The 17,480-nt window shown below is 32.3% G+C and overlaps 3 protein-coding genes across 3 annotated transcripts; 1 reads left to right on the top strand and 2 right to left on the bottom strand.

The window, feature by feature from the left end:
* The first annotated feature begins 8,564 nt into the window (after positions 1-8,564).
* Positions 8,565-11,229, top strand: LOC112695246 (chlorophyll a-b binding protein 7, chloroplastic). Its single transcript, XM_025747506.3, has 3 exons — positions 8,565-8,695; positions 9,754-10,814; positions 10,906-11,229. The coding sequence occupies exons 2-3, from the start codon at positions 9,957-9,959 to the stop codon at positions 10,921-10,923; spliced, it is 876 nt and encodes a 291-aa protein (XP_025603291.1). The 5' UTR covers positions 8,565-8,695; positions 9,754-9,956; the 3' UTR covers positions 10,924-11,229.
* A 557-nt stretch (positions 11,230-11,786) lies between these two features.
* On the bottom strand, positions 11,787-15,121 carry LOC112695245 (probable inactive purple acid phosphatase 29). The gene is made up of 3 exons (XM_025747504.3): positions 13,393-15,121; positions 12,853-13,303; positions 11,787-12,110 (listed from the first exon to the last, which is right to left on the bottom strand). The coding sequence occupies exons 1-3, from the start codon at positions 14,056-14,058 to the stop codon at positions 12,076-12,078; spliced, it is 1,152 nt and encodes a 383-aa protein (XP_025603289.1). The 5' UTR covers positions 14,059-15,121; the 3' UTR covers positions 11,787-12,075.
* On the bottom strand, positions 15,029-16,413 carry LOC112695244 (uncharacterized protein C594.04c). Its single transcript, XM_025747503.3, has 2 exons — positions 16,170-16,413; positions 15,029-15,859 (listed from the first exon to the last, which is right to left on the bottom strand). The coding sequence occupies exons 1-2, from the start codon at positions 16,389-16,391 to the stop codon at positions 15,131-15,133; spliced, it is 951 nt and encodes a 316-aa protein (XP_025603288.3). The 5' UTR covers positions 16,392-16,413; the 3' UTR covers positions 15,029-15,130.
* Between the last annotated feature and the right edge of the window lie 1,067 nt (positions 16,414-17,480).

Below are 17,480 nucleotides of genomic sequence, written 5' to 3'. Positions count from 1 at the left end.
CTACAGCATTTATTACAAATAGACTGTTCATGGCATAAAAAGGAGAGATTGAATAAAGATTATCTTCTTATTGCATACAGTGTATGTGATATTTGAAGCCAAAAGCAATATATGGAACACAGTAATTAAGATACACAATAAGCAAGATAAGGCAATAATGCTAGACAGACAATTGGAGTTGGCCTTTGCATTTGCTACACTCTTGAATGTATGTGGTGCTTTTTCTGTTGAAATGGTTGGGAGTATCTTAGATTCCTGGGCAGTGTCATTTTCCAAGAGCTCATTTCGAAAAAGCAGCAAAATAAAACTTAATTTTCTAAGTATCAGTATAGTGATGATTACCCTTTTGTTTTTATCCCACATGCATGGCAATCTTGATTCGGATACAAGGCAAGAAAATTCATTTAAGATAAATTCATGCCCAGTTCAAAACGACATCTATACTCTCTCTCTCTCTCTCTCCCTTTTATTGACTCTAAGTATCTATTATTCTATTGTATGTCCTCGCTAGATATTGTAATTATTATTTTCCATATTTAGTTATTAGCCATTTATTATAAATAAAAGGAGATTAAATAGCAGTCAAAGAGGAAAGTCCAAAACTGAAGAGAAGAAGCCATTCAAGTTTAATTTCTTAGTTAGCCAAAAAAGTTATTAATTTAATTAGCAAATTCTTTTAAATATTAACATTGATATAAAATATAATAAATAAAGAATTAAATTTATTTAATTAATAGAAATACAGTATTTTTTATTTAATAATGAGTTAATCATTAAAACAAGTTAAATTGGTTAATCATGTTTTTATCTATAATCTATCACTACTCTCTACTCATTGGTGTTTACATGCATGACTGTTATATATTTCTTATGCTTATTGCTCTTGTTATGTACATTGTAGATTTAAGAGCCTTAATTATTAAAGTAATCATAATCACAAAGTATATTCATGATTTCATTTATCCGAATATGATTTACCAGAAATAGGGAAAACAAGAATCTATCAATAGGCATATATTTAGGTTGTAGATAGAGTTGATAGAGAAATTAGGTTATTAGTATAGTTTATATCAGGATTATTATTATTATTATTATTATTATTATTATTATTGTGGATGAACTAAAAGGCAATAATTCTCATTTATACCGTACCTGAGACTCTCATATTGAATTGGTTGCCTTTATCTACTCCTTTTAATGCTAGTTATTTGGCTTGCTAATTATATACGTGTTATTATATATATGCAGAGTATAATTGAAGAAATTAAGCAGTTATAATAAAAGAACCAACATCTAATAACTTCACCTTTAACTTGAAACTGATGGATGATGATAAGTCAAACACCCATTGCGTGTCTTCTCCATGCAAAAGAATTTAGCCAAGGTAAGCTTTCTCATGTAATAATATATCTTGTGGATTTTTTTACGGTGGAAACTCAGGTGCAATTGACTTTACGTGAAGTTTATAACTAGAAGTTGTTAGATAATTTGATTGATTTGACTAAATTTTCATCTAACAACTCTTAGCTATCAATTTCACGTAAAGTCAACTACACCTGAGTTTTTATTTTTTTTATTGTTGGAGACTTATAATTAGCTAAGTTGCATGAATATTGAATACAGGGTGAGGATGAGGAATACAAAAATTTTAATTTTAAACTAATAAAATTTATTTTGTGTCAGATTTAATAATAAAATAATTTAAATAGTTAATTTGAGGTTTTATGTTTTGAAATAAAAAAATAACAAATAAAATTTATTAATTTTGAACTAATTTAAAAAAAATCAATTTTTTATTAGATGCTTAGTAAAATGTACGTTGTCAAAATATAAGTACCATGCAACATAGCTAATCATTCATTCAAATATTCTAAGTTTTAAATAAAAATTAAATTATTAGCAACATATATCATGCATTCAGTCTTAAATTTAGTGTAGCACATTGGATATTATTGTCTCGCATATTATTTAATTTAGTGATGCATATAAAATATATATTTATGTATGTGCAACTATCTTCTTTAAATTGATCCTCACCTTAATGCATCATCAGTAATAAATAACTTACTAAATTGTACTCATAATAAACTTTCTACGTATAAAACACTTAAAATATGTTGAAAAAAAAATTACGAAAGTTACATAAACAAATTATAATATAACTTTTAATTATAATTTTTTTCATTAAAAAATCATGATGACTACATGAATATTGTTTTTACTAGTGTAATTTATTACTTATTTGCTTGTATATTTAGCTTATTATGGATATGTAAGTGCATGAAATCGAACTTTTGTTTAATGTATATATATACCTTAATAATAATAAAAATCTGTATCCTTAGTTAACCAACATTTTATTTAGTAATTCAACCTCATGCTACTTCTGAAAGTCAGTTTGAAAATTCAACGAGGGTTAATTTTATTAATGGTTCACAAACTATTAAAAGTATGTAAACATACTTTTAATTGATGTTCAATATCTTTTTATTAAGAACAAAAATTAGATAAATATATAAAAAGGAAGATATCAAGACTTTTCGGTATTTAAAACTTATAATTTTATTAGAATATGATATAATAAGTCCGTGATTTTAATTAATAGTTCTTTACTATAAAAATATAAGGTAAAACTTTACATGTTCTTACATTTTAGAGGAATTTTTAGTTTATTTTAATCCAAAAATATACTCTTTTTTTTTTATCATACTAATGTACATGTTGCTGATTTTTAAAAATTTTAAATTTTTTCTTTCTATATTCAAAGTATAAATTTAAAAACCATGCAATATTATATTATAATATATTCCTAATTAATTTTGTTCAATTTAAAAGTTTTTTTAATTTAAAATTCTATAATATTTAATCAATAGTTCCTAACTGAAATTCACATAACGGAAGTTTTAATTTTCTTAAAAAATATAAACCATTATTGCTATGTAAACTTTTAGATAACATTAAATTTTATCGTAATAGCAAGCTTTTTGGAATCACTTTTTTTTTATATATAAAATAAAAACATTCTGCTATTAAAAAGAAATAACTTTTCAAAAAAATACTAAACTAAAACTTAATTAGTTTATAATATAATAAGGTACTTTTATGTCTTTTGTTTAGGTGACATAGATAAAATCCGACTTTATTTTCTCTTCATTCATTTTGAATATCAAACATTACTCATTTATGAAAAAATATATATATACAAACACTCATACAAAGTTGAAAAATGATAGATTATTGAACCACAATAGACAGTCTACCTAAAATAATATATAAGAATTTGTTGTGTGTTAAAAACATCGAAAATAAACCATAAATGTTTACATGCATTAAATTGTTCACTTAATATAAATAGAATGTCTAATTTTCTAGTAATCTAAGTATATACACATGCAATAACAATATATATTATATTAATTATTCTTATTTTTACAAATACACGCTCTCTACATTAGTGTTTTCAAATGTCTTAAAACTTGAATATAATGAAAAAATTCAGTAATTCGAAGATGTTTTAACGGAGAGAACAAAAATTTATTGTTTGATGAGTACTTTTTTTTGAAAAGAAAACTATATTTCATAATACAAGCAAGATTATATATATAACATTGATTTTGTTTTTATACGAGTAGTTATATAACATTTTAAATATTTGCAGATAGAAATAATAAATTTTTTGAGATGCGAGCCTCAAATTACACCGAGGAACGGAAATATGTATTGATGGTCAAAGAAAAAATAGTAGAAGAAAAAAAAATTATTAGTAATTTTTACTTTTAAAGTTTTCCATAACTTCTAAAGTTTTGTGAGATTCGGCAAAATAGGTCACTGGTCACCATAAATAATTTCCAATGTGCATGAAAATTTTATTTCATATTCTTTAAAATCTTATTTCGACTATACAATTAATTTCATTTGATTATACTTCTTATAGAAAAATATGTACCTGTATGCAACGTTCACATAGCTTGCAATTGTGAATTTATTTCGTAGTAAATAAATTATTAGAATAGTGAAATAGATTGATGTTTAATTGAAACAAAATTGAAATCGGAATATAAATTCATGTAATCATGTATAAAAGGAACAATTATTAGTTACAATTCAGAATTATTTGGAATTATTATACTTTTGGTATTTTAATAACAGCCTTTTAATTTCTTCTTAAAATATAAAAGAATTGTCTATCACTATATGTTGACGATATTTCTCACGACATTTGCATGTTCTTCTTCCATAAGATTCAACACTTGTAATAATATTAAAGTTGTAGAAGTCTCAAGAAGCAAAGTACAATGGTAAATTGGAAAAAAAAATTCCTCTCAACTAAAGAAACTAATAAAATAATAAAATAAAAGATTAATTACTATTAAATTTATAACTTCTATTATATTTATATATAATTTTTATTATCTTAATTTAAAAATATTTAACTCTTTACTTTATCACTTTACTTATCACCTCATTAAAAAAAAAGCTTCATCTCATAAATTGTTAATTATCTGGTTGCCTTTAGTAGTTAAGATAAATATATAATTATTAGCTCATAACCGTTTTTAAAATCCAACCCATGCAGTGTGTGAGGCAATCAAAGTAGGATAGTAGATATATAGGTGGAAACTCACGTGCAGTCGATTTCATGTGAAATTGATACTTGAGAGTCGTTAGATGATTTAATTAATTTGATTAAATTTTCATCTAACAACTCTCAGATATCAACTTCATGTGAAGTTAACTTCACCTGAATTTTCACCTTTAAATTAATAAAAAGCAACAAAAGTTTACAAATTAAACTTTTTTTTTCCTTTACGAGTTAATGGTAAAGGTTAATTATTTTATGGTTGTTATCCTTATATTATTTATACATTGGTTAATTAACATATTAGTAGCATTTGTAATAATTTATGAAAGAATTAATGAGTGTTGTCGGAGACATATTATTGTGATGGGTCAAAATTAAATAAAAAATGAGTTACGATAAATGATCATGGTATGTTTGAAAATATTCTTTAATTCTTAAATCAAATAAAGTGTATTAATAAATACCTCCAATAATAAATTAAGTTGGGTTGATTTAGTGGTTAACTCACTAATCTGCTTAAAGAAGTGTTAAAATCCTGTCTTGTGCATGATAATAAGCTAAATACCTCCGATAATAAGCTAAATTTTTTTAAAAAATAATAAATGAATCCTTTTTACGTAGTAATTAAGTTGTTACGAAAAATTGAGTAAGAAGGAAAATTATTTCCGATACATAAAAAGTAGCGTTAATGAGATACTTAGAAGGTGTGTAAAAGGTTATTAGAATAAGTATAAAGTGATTGTATAAAGTGATATAGTATATAAATAAGGGGAGCTAGTAGGGCTATAACGCAAATGACTTTTGATGAAGGGTCCCCCACCCTATAAAAGTAGACGTTAGGGCTAATTAAGATGGCAACGGGGGTTGCAAATGCAATATTATTGTTTACGAACGATGAACATAAAGCAGCACTGTACCATAATAAAGTTAGCAGAAGTTTTTGCCCGTGTCGGTCTTCCATTAATTAACTGAAAATTGGATCATTGGACGCATGCAGTACATCAGTGTTCTATCCAAATCATTGTATAATTGTACTAAACTTTTTCTCATGGACCACATTATTATTCCACTTCATCTTTTCTATATATATTATTTCTACCCTATGGTATCTTTTAAAATTTTATATTATCATCACCATCATCATCATCATCTATCTACATAAAATGGCGATGATGAATCATCAGCTCCATCCTTGCTGTATTTAAAGCTTTTCACTCTTTATTTCTCTATATGACTTTTACATTCATTACGGAAGCGCGCTTTCTTAAGTACAATTAACTTGTGCCTAATTAGTTTAAGTCACTAACAGCGGTTTATTATTGCTAAAAGTCAATGACTGAATGTTACTCTTATATATATATAAGTGAAATTATAAATATATATTCTTGTTCTTGTTGTACATATCAAATAATTAATTGCTGAACTGCTTCAGTACAAAAGTTGAGTTCAGCTTTTCATCATGTATATGTGCATTATTGTTTTTGCACGAAATAATGCTTCTAAAGACAAAAATTCGTATGCAGTTATTTTCATATGAAGTTAACGATTAAAAATTATTATACAAAATGTTTGTCCTATTTAGTATTTATTAATTTTTGCGACAATTAATAAATGTTAAATAAGTCAAATTTTGGCTTTTTTTTTGTCTTCCTAGCATTACCTATTATTATATAATTTAATAAATTTAACTAAGTTATTACATAATTATTTTCAACTATTAATTTCACGTGAAGAGACGTGAGTTGTCACCAGTTTTAAAATCATTCATGTTTAAGAATGAAGGCCAAGCTAATTTGTGAGATCCTTTAATTTTAGGGTTTTAGGTTTTATGAGTTACAATATGGAAGTTGACTGATACTCTAGTGTTGCCATAAAGCAGCGAGCGAGTAAGCTAAGGTAACATGGCCTAATTAATTAAGATATATATAAAATAAAATAAGTGTTACACATATAAAGATTGTTTTAATTGGCCTTGTCCACCACTATATATAGGTAGCAAGTGTGATATATGTCGCAGAAGTTTTCGCAAAAATGGTAGATCCCTCCTCTGCAGTAGATTTTGTTTGTCTTTTTAATCAAAATGATAAGATAACGGATTAGATAGATGCATGTACATTAAATAAATGCGTGTGAGGACCATGCAGCCGGCCAAAAAAGTAGAGGACTAGAGAGACCATATCAGACTGGTTTAATTCGTATATATCATATATGTTGCTGCCTTGGTGATCCGGTAATAAAATAATAATAATAATAATAATAATAATAATAATAATAGTAAGTGATGACCACACATATATATATTATTTGAACACATTTTAAATCTATTATTTATTATTGATATAAAAGGGAAAACAAATAGATTAGTATGGAAGAAGAATTGAAAGAGTCGTAAACAACACTAATCTGTAGTGAAAAGTACTGCACTATACGAACATTTATGGTGCCTTGTTAAATGCAAAACCTAAACTGGTTTTGCAAGTACATCAAGGTTTTAATTGATTCCTATCTAGATCAGAGAAACTGTGCTATAGCTGATAGATCTCGATCTCTCACATGCCTTGTGTTTTCCGATCCTTTCCATTTGTGTGATTTTTGTTTTGTTATTGCACCGAATTTGAAAGGAACAAGAGAATGTAATGTGTACGAAGCATCTTCCGTTCCACACTGTGACGTACCATATGGGTCTCGAATTGAGTGTCCATGATAACATGCATGTGGGAGTTGAACACATTACATTGTTTTTCTGCTTCTCATTACATTACAACATTGAATTGGTAATTCTTCTTGTATGCATAATTATATTACATGCAACACCAAATATTAGATAGAATTACAAATTTATCATACTCATTACTATTTAATAAACTTTATATTATAATAAACCATATGCATAGCATTAGAGCAAGCATCTTCTGAGTTTTTAACCATCTCCGTCACCTGGCCTGCCATTATTGCATTGATTATTAGCTCAATCTTGTGGGGTCCCAGAGGGTGAGATACGGATCTATTAACGAGTGGTTGAGGAATAATATTTGTTTGAAGATTTAGTTTTTAAAAACACACGTTTTGTCTGATCTTTTTAGAGATAAAGGTAATGAATTCGTTAGTTGTTAAGGAAATTAGATATAAGTGTAGATTTTTTCCTTATAATATATATACATATATATTTAGCGATTAAGTCTTAACCACCAAAAAGTCTAAGTACGAGAATTAGACACTACTGGAGTTGGAATGGCATTCTTTCATGTTGCAAGTAAGGATTAACGTGGACGTGACCTATGATACTACATCTTTGGTGATGGCCAGTTTTTGTATTAATTGTGTTCTATATGTTGCTAGACTCACTTGCTTATATTGATGTTTATGATATTTGTGTTTTGTTTTCATGATCTTTTCGGTTTTGGTTAGGGGTATTTATAGATAGAATTCGATTTAAAATTAGCGGTATTTATTTGAATTTGATTTGAAAATTGTAAATATGGATTCAATCCGCACATTTATAGGATCGGATTGCGAATTTTATGCAAGTATCTGCATATCTGCAAATTAACAAAAATAAATAAATAAATCAATATTTTTTTATATTTTATTTTAACTAATAATTATTATATATGTTGTATTATTTTAATTTTATTATTTAAGAAAAATATGTTTAATATTATTTTAAGAATAAACATATTTAAAAGATAGAAAAAAATTTATTAATATTTTTTAATAAAAATTAAGCTATTAAAAAGATTTGTATGTGTTGCAAATATATCCGATATCTTATCTGATCTGCAAATTGCGAATCAGATCGGATAAATCCAAACTTAAAAATTATAGATATAGAATCTGATGAGATGATTTTAGTACTGATCGGATCGAAATTTTGATTATATCCAATTCAATCCGATTCGCGTGCACCCCTAGTTTTTGGGCGTGTCTTTTGTGGCTTATGTGATGTTCTATTTGAGTCTTTTCACTTTCTAATTAGATCTTTACGAGGGTTTGAATTAAGAAGAAAAAACAAGTCACAACTAAAAATTCTAACACAGAGACAAGATGGCTTAATCATGAGATCGAGGCATGGGCGCATGGGTGTAGTAAAGATCTTCAAAACGTTAAATTCAGGTATGTATATATAACCATATACGTAAAATTGTAGTGTCAATTCGACTTTAACATCTGAAATCTTGTTTTTGTCTTAAACTGTGAATATATAATTAATACCTAGTCGATTTGAATAGAAGAGCTTTTTCGATTTCAGGTCATATACGTATAGGTTAGGTTCACGTCGATCAGGTGCATTAAGAACATTAAGAAAAGTGTAATAATAAAAGTCTTCCCATTCATTATCCTTTAATTTGTTCCCAGATTTTCCTACTTCACAAAAGCGGGTCCTAAACTGCTCAGAATCGATGTGGCAAAACGCCAATATTACTGTCATCTGCATTCTGCAGTGAACTGAACATATTGAATGTTACCCTTGCAGTTTCAAAGAGTCCGTAGCAACAAAATACTAACCATTGGAATGACTGTACTGTTCGATAATACATAAACCCTTGATGCTGAATACTAATACTAAATGCGTTGAAAGAGGCCGAGGGTGTAATTAGAATTTTGAAGCTAAGAAAAGAATATTCTTTAAACCGAGAAAATTGTAAAGTAATAAAAAAAAAATTAATTTGTAACTTTTATCTGTAAGTTCTACTATATTAATTTAAAGGCAATTAGATTATGACTTTTTTATTTTATAAATTTTCGTATTTTGGAAGAATTTAATCCAAGGTTAACGGATTGTATTAAATAATTTATTGAGATGTAATAAATTATAGTTAAATTATAAGATAAAAAAAATTTTATTTTTAAAATTTATCAAAAATTTAAAAAAATATTTTAAATTTTATTTTGTTTTAATTTTGTCTCAAATAATTTTAATTTATATCAAAAATATATTTTTCGTAACTAAATCAAACTTTTTGAATCAATCTAATAATAATGTATGACAATTATTTCTATTTATTTATGTAAAAGATTATTTTTATAAAATTATTGTTAAATTAATTTTAAATTTTTTAAATTTAATCGACCAAAATATATTTGATATAAATAAAAAATTTTATAATAAAATTTACGAATATTTTAAAAAAATTTACTAATACTTTAATTACCTTAATTTTTATATTAAGGTCCCACATAATCGGTGACTGGTATGGAGTAGGCCAGTAGGGAAAGAAAAACAACTAACGAGAATCCAGGTTGTGGTGTTGGTGAGGGGCTAAGAGATTTTTTTAATGCAAGCCAAAAGCATTCGGGAGTTTGGAGCGTGTGAAGGAGAAGCACCAGATTTCCACGTATACCTATCCCATGAGAATGAGATTCTTACTGCCACATGGCAACTCGCTATCTCAGATTGGCCCTCCTATCTTTCGAGATAAGAGCCTCCCTCCATATTCCACATTGCATACACACTCCAATCATGGCTTCCGCTTATGCTTCCTCTGCCATTGCAGCTGTTGGCATCTCTAGTCCAAACACAAAAGCTTCATTCCTAAGTGGGAGGAAGTTGAAGAGGGCGGCTAAGAAGGCAACAGGCGTTAGAGGAGTATCGAGCACAAGAGTATGTGCAGCAGCGGCTGACCCTGAGAGACCCCTGTGGTTCCCAGGAAGCACGCCTCCTCCATGGCTTGATGGCAGCCTCCCTGGAGACTTTGGGTTTGATCCACTTGGTCTGGGGTCTGATCCTGAGAGCCTGAGATGGAATGTGCAGGCAGAGCTGGTGCACTGCAGGTGGGCAATGCTGGGTGCTGCGGGCATCTTCATTCCTGAATTCCTAACAAAGATTGGCGTGCTCAACACGCCATCGTGGTACACAGCTGGAGAACAGGAGTACTTCACGGACACAACCACGCTCTTCATAGTTGAGCTCATCTTCATTGGATGGGCAGAGGGAAGGAGGTGGGCTGACATCATCAAGCCAGGCTGTGTCAATACCGACCCCATTTTCCCAAACAACAAGCTCACTGGCACCGATGTTGGTTACCCCGGTGGCCTCTGGTTTGACCCTCTCGGATGGGGCACTGGCTCTCCTGAAAAGATCAAGGAATTGAGAACTAAGGAGATCAAGAATGGCAGGCTCGCCATGTTGGCTGTCATGGGTGCTTGGTTCCAGCACATCTACACCGGCACTGGTCCCATTGACAACCTCTTTGCCCACCTTGCTGATCCCGGCCATGCTACCATTTTTGCTGTAAGTCCTCACAACCCACCTAATTCATATATGCTCACCATTTTAATCTCTCTTTTTCTAAGCTGATTGTATCATCTCTCATCAACTACAGGCTTTCACCCCCAAGTGATGACAACACTGGCAATTAAGAAGTAGAAGTAAGAACAACTATGGATCGGATGAGACTGCAATCCTGGGGGAAACATTGCTGCATTTGTTTAACCCAAGTGATTAGGAAGGAGGGTTTGTCATCTATGCACGTGAGTTGAAAGAATTGTAACATGGTTACTACTTCTATATCATGCACAGAATGCATGATAATTCAATGTACAAACACCTATCTAATAAATCTATAGATGCCATGAATGTAAATTCAGGTAACTAGCATAGAGGTGGGGATCTCGCGTCCTTGTTAACCTGCTGAATCTTTACTTGACATTTTGCCAATGCTCTGAAATAACCAAAAGCAGACTCCACTACAAAAAGTCTAATGAAAGAACACAAATTTACCTATCTATCACTTGCATAAAACCAATCACTTCGAGTTAGAGACATAACCGAACTCGGTTACTAAACACCACGCTATAAAATATGAGCTGAGAATTTTTTGTTCTTATCCAACGTGTTTTTGGGTTAATAGAAGGCCTATAAATGCTCTTATCAAGGCTCAGTAACGTGAACCAACATTCATTGTCACTTGAAGTAATCGTTGGTTTGCTTAATAATATCCTTGTACCGCTACCATCGGTATACACAAATAATACAACTAACACTACTTACTATCCCTGCTACAAGTTATATAATTGATTTATGTGAAGCTAAGCCATAGTTTAATTTCACCAAGCATTGGTATAAAATGATGCTCCTCTTCTGCTGTGTGCCTAGCTTGCCAATCAAGCTTGATGAATTTTGAGCTGTGAACATGAGATAGCATAAATTACCATGCACTTAGAAATCTACATTCGCTTCCTATTAGATCACTCCATCAAAAACTTGTAAAAACAAACAAAACTTCTCTTCATGATGATTGATGATTCCATCTGCAAAAGCAATTTTAAACAATAGTGTTCTACGTGTGGTTACATAGTTGCAATTGCATAGCATACAACGGTTGCAGCAAGATCATGAACTTTCTTTCGTTTATTCTTTTCCAAGTGATCCTGTCTTGCTACATCTAATTATAGGACTTGATCACATAAATATGAATAACAGATCAGAGAGGTTACACTGATGAAAATATACGTATAATAGTTGCCCGTGAGGCCCTCCAAAGTAGAGGTTTTTAAGAGCCACCATCATGCTTCTTCCTGCGGTTCCCTGTTACAACAGAAACCAGAATAAACAATTGAATCAAAGGAGATAGAATAACAGAACAGAAAAATTTATCAAGAAGCTATAATCTTAAGAAGTTGCAAATAACAATTTCTTCAATAGCACCATCATGGCATAATATACGCTTCTTGTTTCAAACATAATTGGGAAAAGAAATTATCATTTGTTCATGCAACTCACAGAATATGATAAACAAGCTCATACTATATACTTTAAGGTTCCGTGTATGTTCATCGAGAAAAAGTAGGGTGGAAAAAGAATGCTAATTATTGTTCAACGTAGTAACGTTCATGAGAAGCTCATCAATTTTGATTTCAACTATACTTGTTATACATATCCATCTTCTAATTAGCAACAATGCCTAGACTAACGAGTAACGGAAATTTGAAATAACTGTGCTTATTATTGCTTTAAACAGCATTAGTAAGTAAAGTAGCAGAAACCATCATATAATGGACATAATTGTAATAAAAGAAATCGAGTTAATCTGCACATTGTTTATATCCTAGACTCAGTAACCTAGTTCAGCTTATAGCTTTCAAACCCCGTCAAACAAATTGTCATCTTTTTTCCTATTGTATAATTTTTCTAAACTCAGATATGCAAAGAAACAATTACAGAGCACATTTTCTTCATATCCTGAGTCTGGGCCCACAGGTTCCAACCTTTTAAGAGCATAGCACAAGTTTAAGAATACGGAATAGAGTAAGAGAATTGTTAATCTCACCAGAAAAACTGTTGCTCCATAAGACCTGACCATCAATTTCTGTAAGATGTCGATCATCGAGGCGTTTCCATGTTTTAATAGACTTGACATCTTGCCAAGCTCCATTCTCTGTTTTCTCCAAGTTAGCAACCACCACTCTTGCTCTCCTTGACCATCCAGCTTTCCCATAAGCATGATATCCGAATCCCCCGGCATAACAAAGGTGTATACCAGTTAACTGGCCACAGAAGTCATTCACGTGATCGTGGCCAGTGAAAACAGCCTTCACATCTCCTGCTTCAACCAATGTTGTGAAGAAGCCAGAATTGACAGAAGCAGAGCTAATCGGTTCTTGCTTCACACCTGTAAAGTTTGATGAGTCAAAGCTACCATATTCAGGCAATGGGATGTGAAAGTATGCAAGACCAGGAGCAGACTGTTTCTGAGGCAGTGGTGCCTTCTTGTATTCTTTCTGCAGAGCAAGCAAAGAGTAAATAAAAACCGTTATTGAAACGAGAAACAGATGGAAACTGTTCACTGGATCTTTAATTTTCAATGTACCTGAAGCTTTTCAGATGTTCGTTGGAACCAAAGCTGCTGCGAGGGTTTGATCCAACCATAGCCAGGAATGAAAGGAACCTTTGAGTAATCTCCACTATCAAGAAAGTACAAATTGAGCACCGACTTATTTTGAAAAGAAGAGCCTTGAACGCCTCCAACTTGTAGGTTATAGTTGCCGAAACCGTCAATAAGGTGTACTTGCGGAGGATTGAGTTGAGACAAAGTGTTTTTCATGGAAACAATGTATTTCATGACTCCCTCCCTGGAAAGGGATCCTTCCTGATCGTGGTTGCCGAGAATAGCGACCCAGGGAATGTTGGAAGCAATTGCAGGAGCAAATGCGGCATCCATTGATTTAGCGGAATCGGAGGAATCAAATCCAAAGATATTATCCCCAGTGAAGACAATAAGGTCGGGTTTCTCAGCCAGAATCATCCTTTGAATGAAGGAAGTGGTGTTGAGGTCAGTGCAGGAACGATATTGAGAAGGCAAGACGTCGAGGCAGCGGGTTTTCTTGCCGTCGGCGAAGTGCATATCTGCAACCTGTAAAATCTTGAACTCTCCATTTTTCCCAAACCGAAGCTTCTTGTCAGCTCCCTCTGCCTCCTTCGGTGTGCAGATGCAAATCCAACAGAGTATGGCCAACGCAGCAGCAGTGTAATTCATCGCTGATTCAACGGTGATTTGGGTGCTGCTACTAAACTATACTTGAGTTGAGTCGGTTCACGGGTTGCTGATTTCTATCAAACTCATTTTGACTCCACTGTTGCCTCCGTGGATATGGATCCACACAATGTGAACCGTCACCCAAAAACAAATAACAAATAAAGAAAAAATTTGCGGATTGGCAAAGGATATTCCTAAGGCAAGCAGGCAGGATGCTACATGATTGAGCTCACATCACATTCGTTGACCACTTCATCACCCTCTGTCCACGTTCATCTTATCTATCCATCAATCTATATTATATTTGTAGAAAAAAAGATATTTTCACCTAAATTTAAAAACCGAAAGTCTTTAGATAAAAATATAGTCAAATCAATTAAATTATCTAAATTATTTAACGATTTTCAATTACCAACTTCATGTAAAGTCAATTGTACTTAAATTTTTATTTATTTTTTTATATATAAATTATACATTTTTATAACATTTTTAAGTGATATCCTTCTATGAAAATAAATTAAATATTTTTCTAGTAAAAGTATGTTTTCTTTTTTAATGGCTTGTTAAATGAAATTAATTACCATCCTCTTTAGTAATAAGTGCTTTTGAATGAAGATGAATGTTAGGGTTCTAACTTCTAAGACTATATAGTATATTTATAAATAAGTGATTTTGCCAGCTTGAACTCTCTCCATTTTTTGTGGGGATTTTACAGAGTTCAGGATTAATTGCGATCATTGAACTGCTAGTTAGGTAGGCAATTTAGCTTTTCTTTTTTTTTTTGGAAGAAAAGAAAGAAGACATCGCTTCCAGATTGAATTATGGACATGTGATCCTGAAGCTATGGATAATAAACTAAACCAAGTGAGATCGTGCGGGTTTCTGTAATATTTTATTCCCGTGATCACGGGTGCAAATTCAACACTTCTTTTTGTCGTTAATTATCTTATGGTCCAGTTGAGTTGACATGGAAACAGAAAAGTAATTAAAATTTATAGCAAATTGGAATCCAACACCCCAGCCAGCCACTTAATCTGTGGTTAGGATGGGATGAAGATGAAATAAGTGAAGGTCAAGCATTCTTAGTTTTAAGGTGGTGTGACTTGAACCAAGGCACCCAAACCGAAGTTGTTCGCTGATAAAGGGTATAAGCCTCTGTTCTGTAACCTTGCTTCAGCATTCGATCCTCCACAAGCTTTGTGACATAAGCCAAGCACATGCTATTGGTGAATGCTCCTACAAAGGTCCATCCATGTCCCATGCTCCACGCAAACACAAACACCCCCCACCACCACACCTGTTCCCCGAAGTAATTCGGATGGCGTGAATAATACCACAGCCCAGTCTCAAGGACAGGAACCACTGCTTCGCCACCTTGTCTTAGCTTCACAAAGTTGTGGAGCTGTGTGTCTGCAAGGTAGGCGATGGCAATGCCGGATACACAGAGAAGAAGCGCTACCATGTCCCACATGGTGAGAGGCTGATCCACGGAGGAGTGGACAACATACATGGGGAGGGATAATGCAATGAGAAATATCTGGTGAGGAAGGTAGATGGCGAAGAAGGAAGCCCACCACCAATGGGTTCCGTATTGGCGGGCCATTTCAGTGAAGCGCCAATCCTCCCTCTGACCCCATTGCCAATTCTCTCGCCTCAAGTAGTTGTGAAGGAGCCTCATACTCCACACCCATGTCAGCACGATCAGGATCCTCGACCTCCACCAATCGTATTGAGCCACAGGGTGAGATGCGTAGTAATGAACAAGAATCACCGGTATCACTGTCCAATACGGGTCAATCATCTGCACAAAAAAAATCAGTTTCACTTAAAGATGAGAGTAAAGTAAAAACAGAGAACTGAGCAGTGTGGCCTATTAGAATATCATAATTAGGGAACAAAATCAGAAAAATATCAAAGAGGATTAGAAAAAAAATCAATGTAATTTATTAGGATATTATTCCATAACGAGTGTACCTTTAGTGTACTGTTGGTCTATATATTAGAAAAATCTTGTAATCACAGATGAGAAATATGAATAATAAAAATAGTACTTTTTTAAATAATTTTTCGTTTTTTTTCTAAACTCTTTGTATCATAGTAACATGGCTTACCCAGTGGCTGGACTGGAGGAGAGCAACGAGCCAGAAGAGGACGTTGACGTTGAAAAAGAAGAGCACATTTGCTAACAGGAGAGGGTGGTCATAGCACCATTTCCAGAGAGATGGATGGTGTGAAGTGGGTGAGTAGTGATAGTGGTTGAGGAATGAAAGGTAGAAGAGGATGGATGGAAGGGGTGCCAAGAACGCTATGATGATATTCTTCACATTACCCATTGTGTTTACAATGAAGTACTTAGTTCTTTACTTCTTTTATATATAGCAATGAAGCAGCTAGTGGCTTATCGTAGCATGCATGATTCATCATCCTCTACTGTACACAAATTAAAGTTAGCAATGCCGGCTATGGTGGTGTCCCTAATCATTAATTGATATGATTAGGAATCCACTCGCATGGCATTGCCCCACCCCCTAATTATGAAGATTAAGCTGCGCAATCTACGCAAAATATGTCACACTTTCACCCTTTCTTCATCCAGGGGCCGCCACACTTGTGCATGTGTTCCCGTCCAATTCAAAAACCTTCATCATTCTTGTCACTTTGTTGCCTATTGCACTCACGGTTAAGTGCATGCCTACTTATGTCTCTTTCTAGATTCCGCTGATCCTTGAAATTTTGCTATCTACTACTTTACGTCTTTTTATTCAAGGACTTGGATACAAGACAATCAATTATACTGCTTCAGTTGCTTTTTGAACTTTACTTAGCTTCTTTGTTTTTATTATTTTACGTTTTTAAGTTTTAATTTGGAGAATTTGCTTATTCTTTTTCATCGGGCGGAAAAGGAAAGGACAGAGCCGTAATTCTTTGGTTATGAGGCTTTACCGCAGAATTTGACCCATCTCATCTTTTAGGATTACAAAACTACAAATAGATATAAATTTGAACATTAATAAATCAACACTGACTCAGTTAAATGAGTTCAATTGATTAAGAAAGAGAATATGGTTTAATAGTGAAATTAAATTTGCAAATTTCATATGATGACTAGGAACGTGAAGCGGGTTGACATCTACATATATATGGAGGGTAAGTGTTAAGTAAGCAATATATAACATAATATTCTCTTGATTGAATTAAAAATAATATGAGCAAACAAATAATCTTGTTTTCGTTATTGGACAATTGATAGAGTGATGATAGAGAGTAATTGATGCAGGGCTTGCATGATGGTCATCATGAGATTGTGGAAAAAGCATGCAGCACTGAGGGAATCCACCACATACAAAGCTAGCTAGGTCTCCTATCAGCAACAAAACCCAGCCATGGGTCAAAAAGAGAGAGCGAGTAGAGTAGTGGATGAC

This window comes from Arachis hypogaea, chromosome 6, assembly GCF_003086295.3.
Source record: "Arachis hypogaea cultivar Tifrunner chromosome 6, arahy.Tifrunner.gnm2.J5K5, whole genome shotgun sequence".
Taxonomy (NCBI): domain Eukaryota; kingdom Viridiplantae; phylum Streptophyta; class Magnoliopsida; order Fabales; family Fabaceae; genus Arachis; species Arachis hypogaea.
Note: the sequence above shows the minus strand (reverse complement) of the source record. Positions and strands in the feature narration are given on the sequence as shown.

Excerpts from the sequence above, each read along its gene's own strand:
- LOC112695244 (XM_025747503.3), bottom strand. The coding sequence starts at position 16,391 with ATGGGTAATGTGAAGAATATCATCATAGCGTTCTTGGCACCCCTTCCA. Across the intron at positions 15,860-16,169 it reads TCCTCCAGTCCAGCCACTGG|ATGATTGACCCGTATTGGAC; the intron begins GTAAGCCATGTT and ends TTTTTTGTGCAG.
- LOC112695245 (XM_025747504.3), bottom strand. The coding sequence starts at position 14,058 with ATGAATTACACTGCTGCTGCGTTGGCCATACTCTGTTGGATTTGCATC. Across the intron at positions 13,304-13,392 it reads GAACATCTGAAAAGCTTCAG|AAAGAATACAAGAAGGCACC; the intron begins GTACATTGAAAA and ends CTTGCTCTGCAG. Across the intron at positions 12,111-12,852 it reads ATGGAGCAACAGTTTTTCTG|GGAACCGCAGGAAGAAGCAT; the intron begins GTGAGATTAACA and ends CTGTTGTAACAG.
- LOC112695246 (XM_025747506.3), top strand. The coding sequence starts at position 9,957 with ATGGCAACTCGCTATCTCAGATTGGCCCTCCTATCTTTCGAGATAAGA.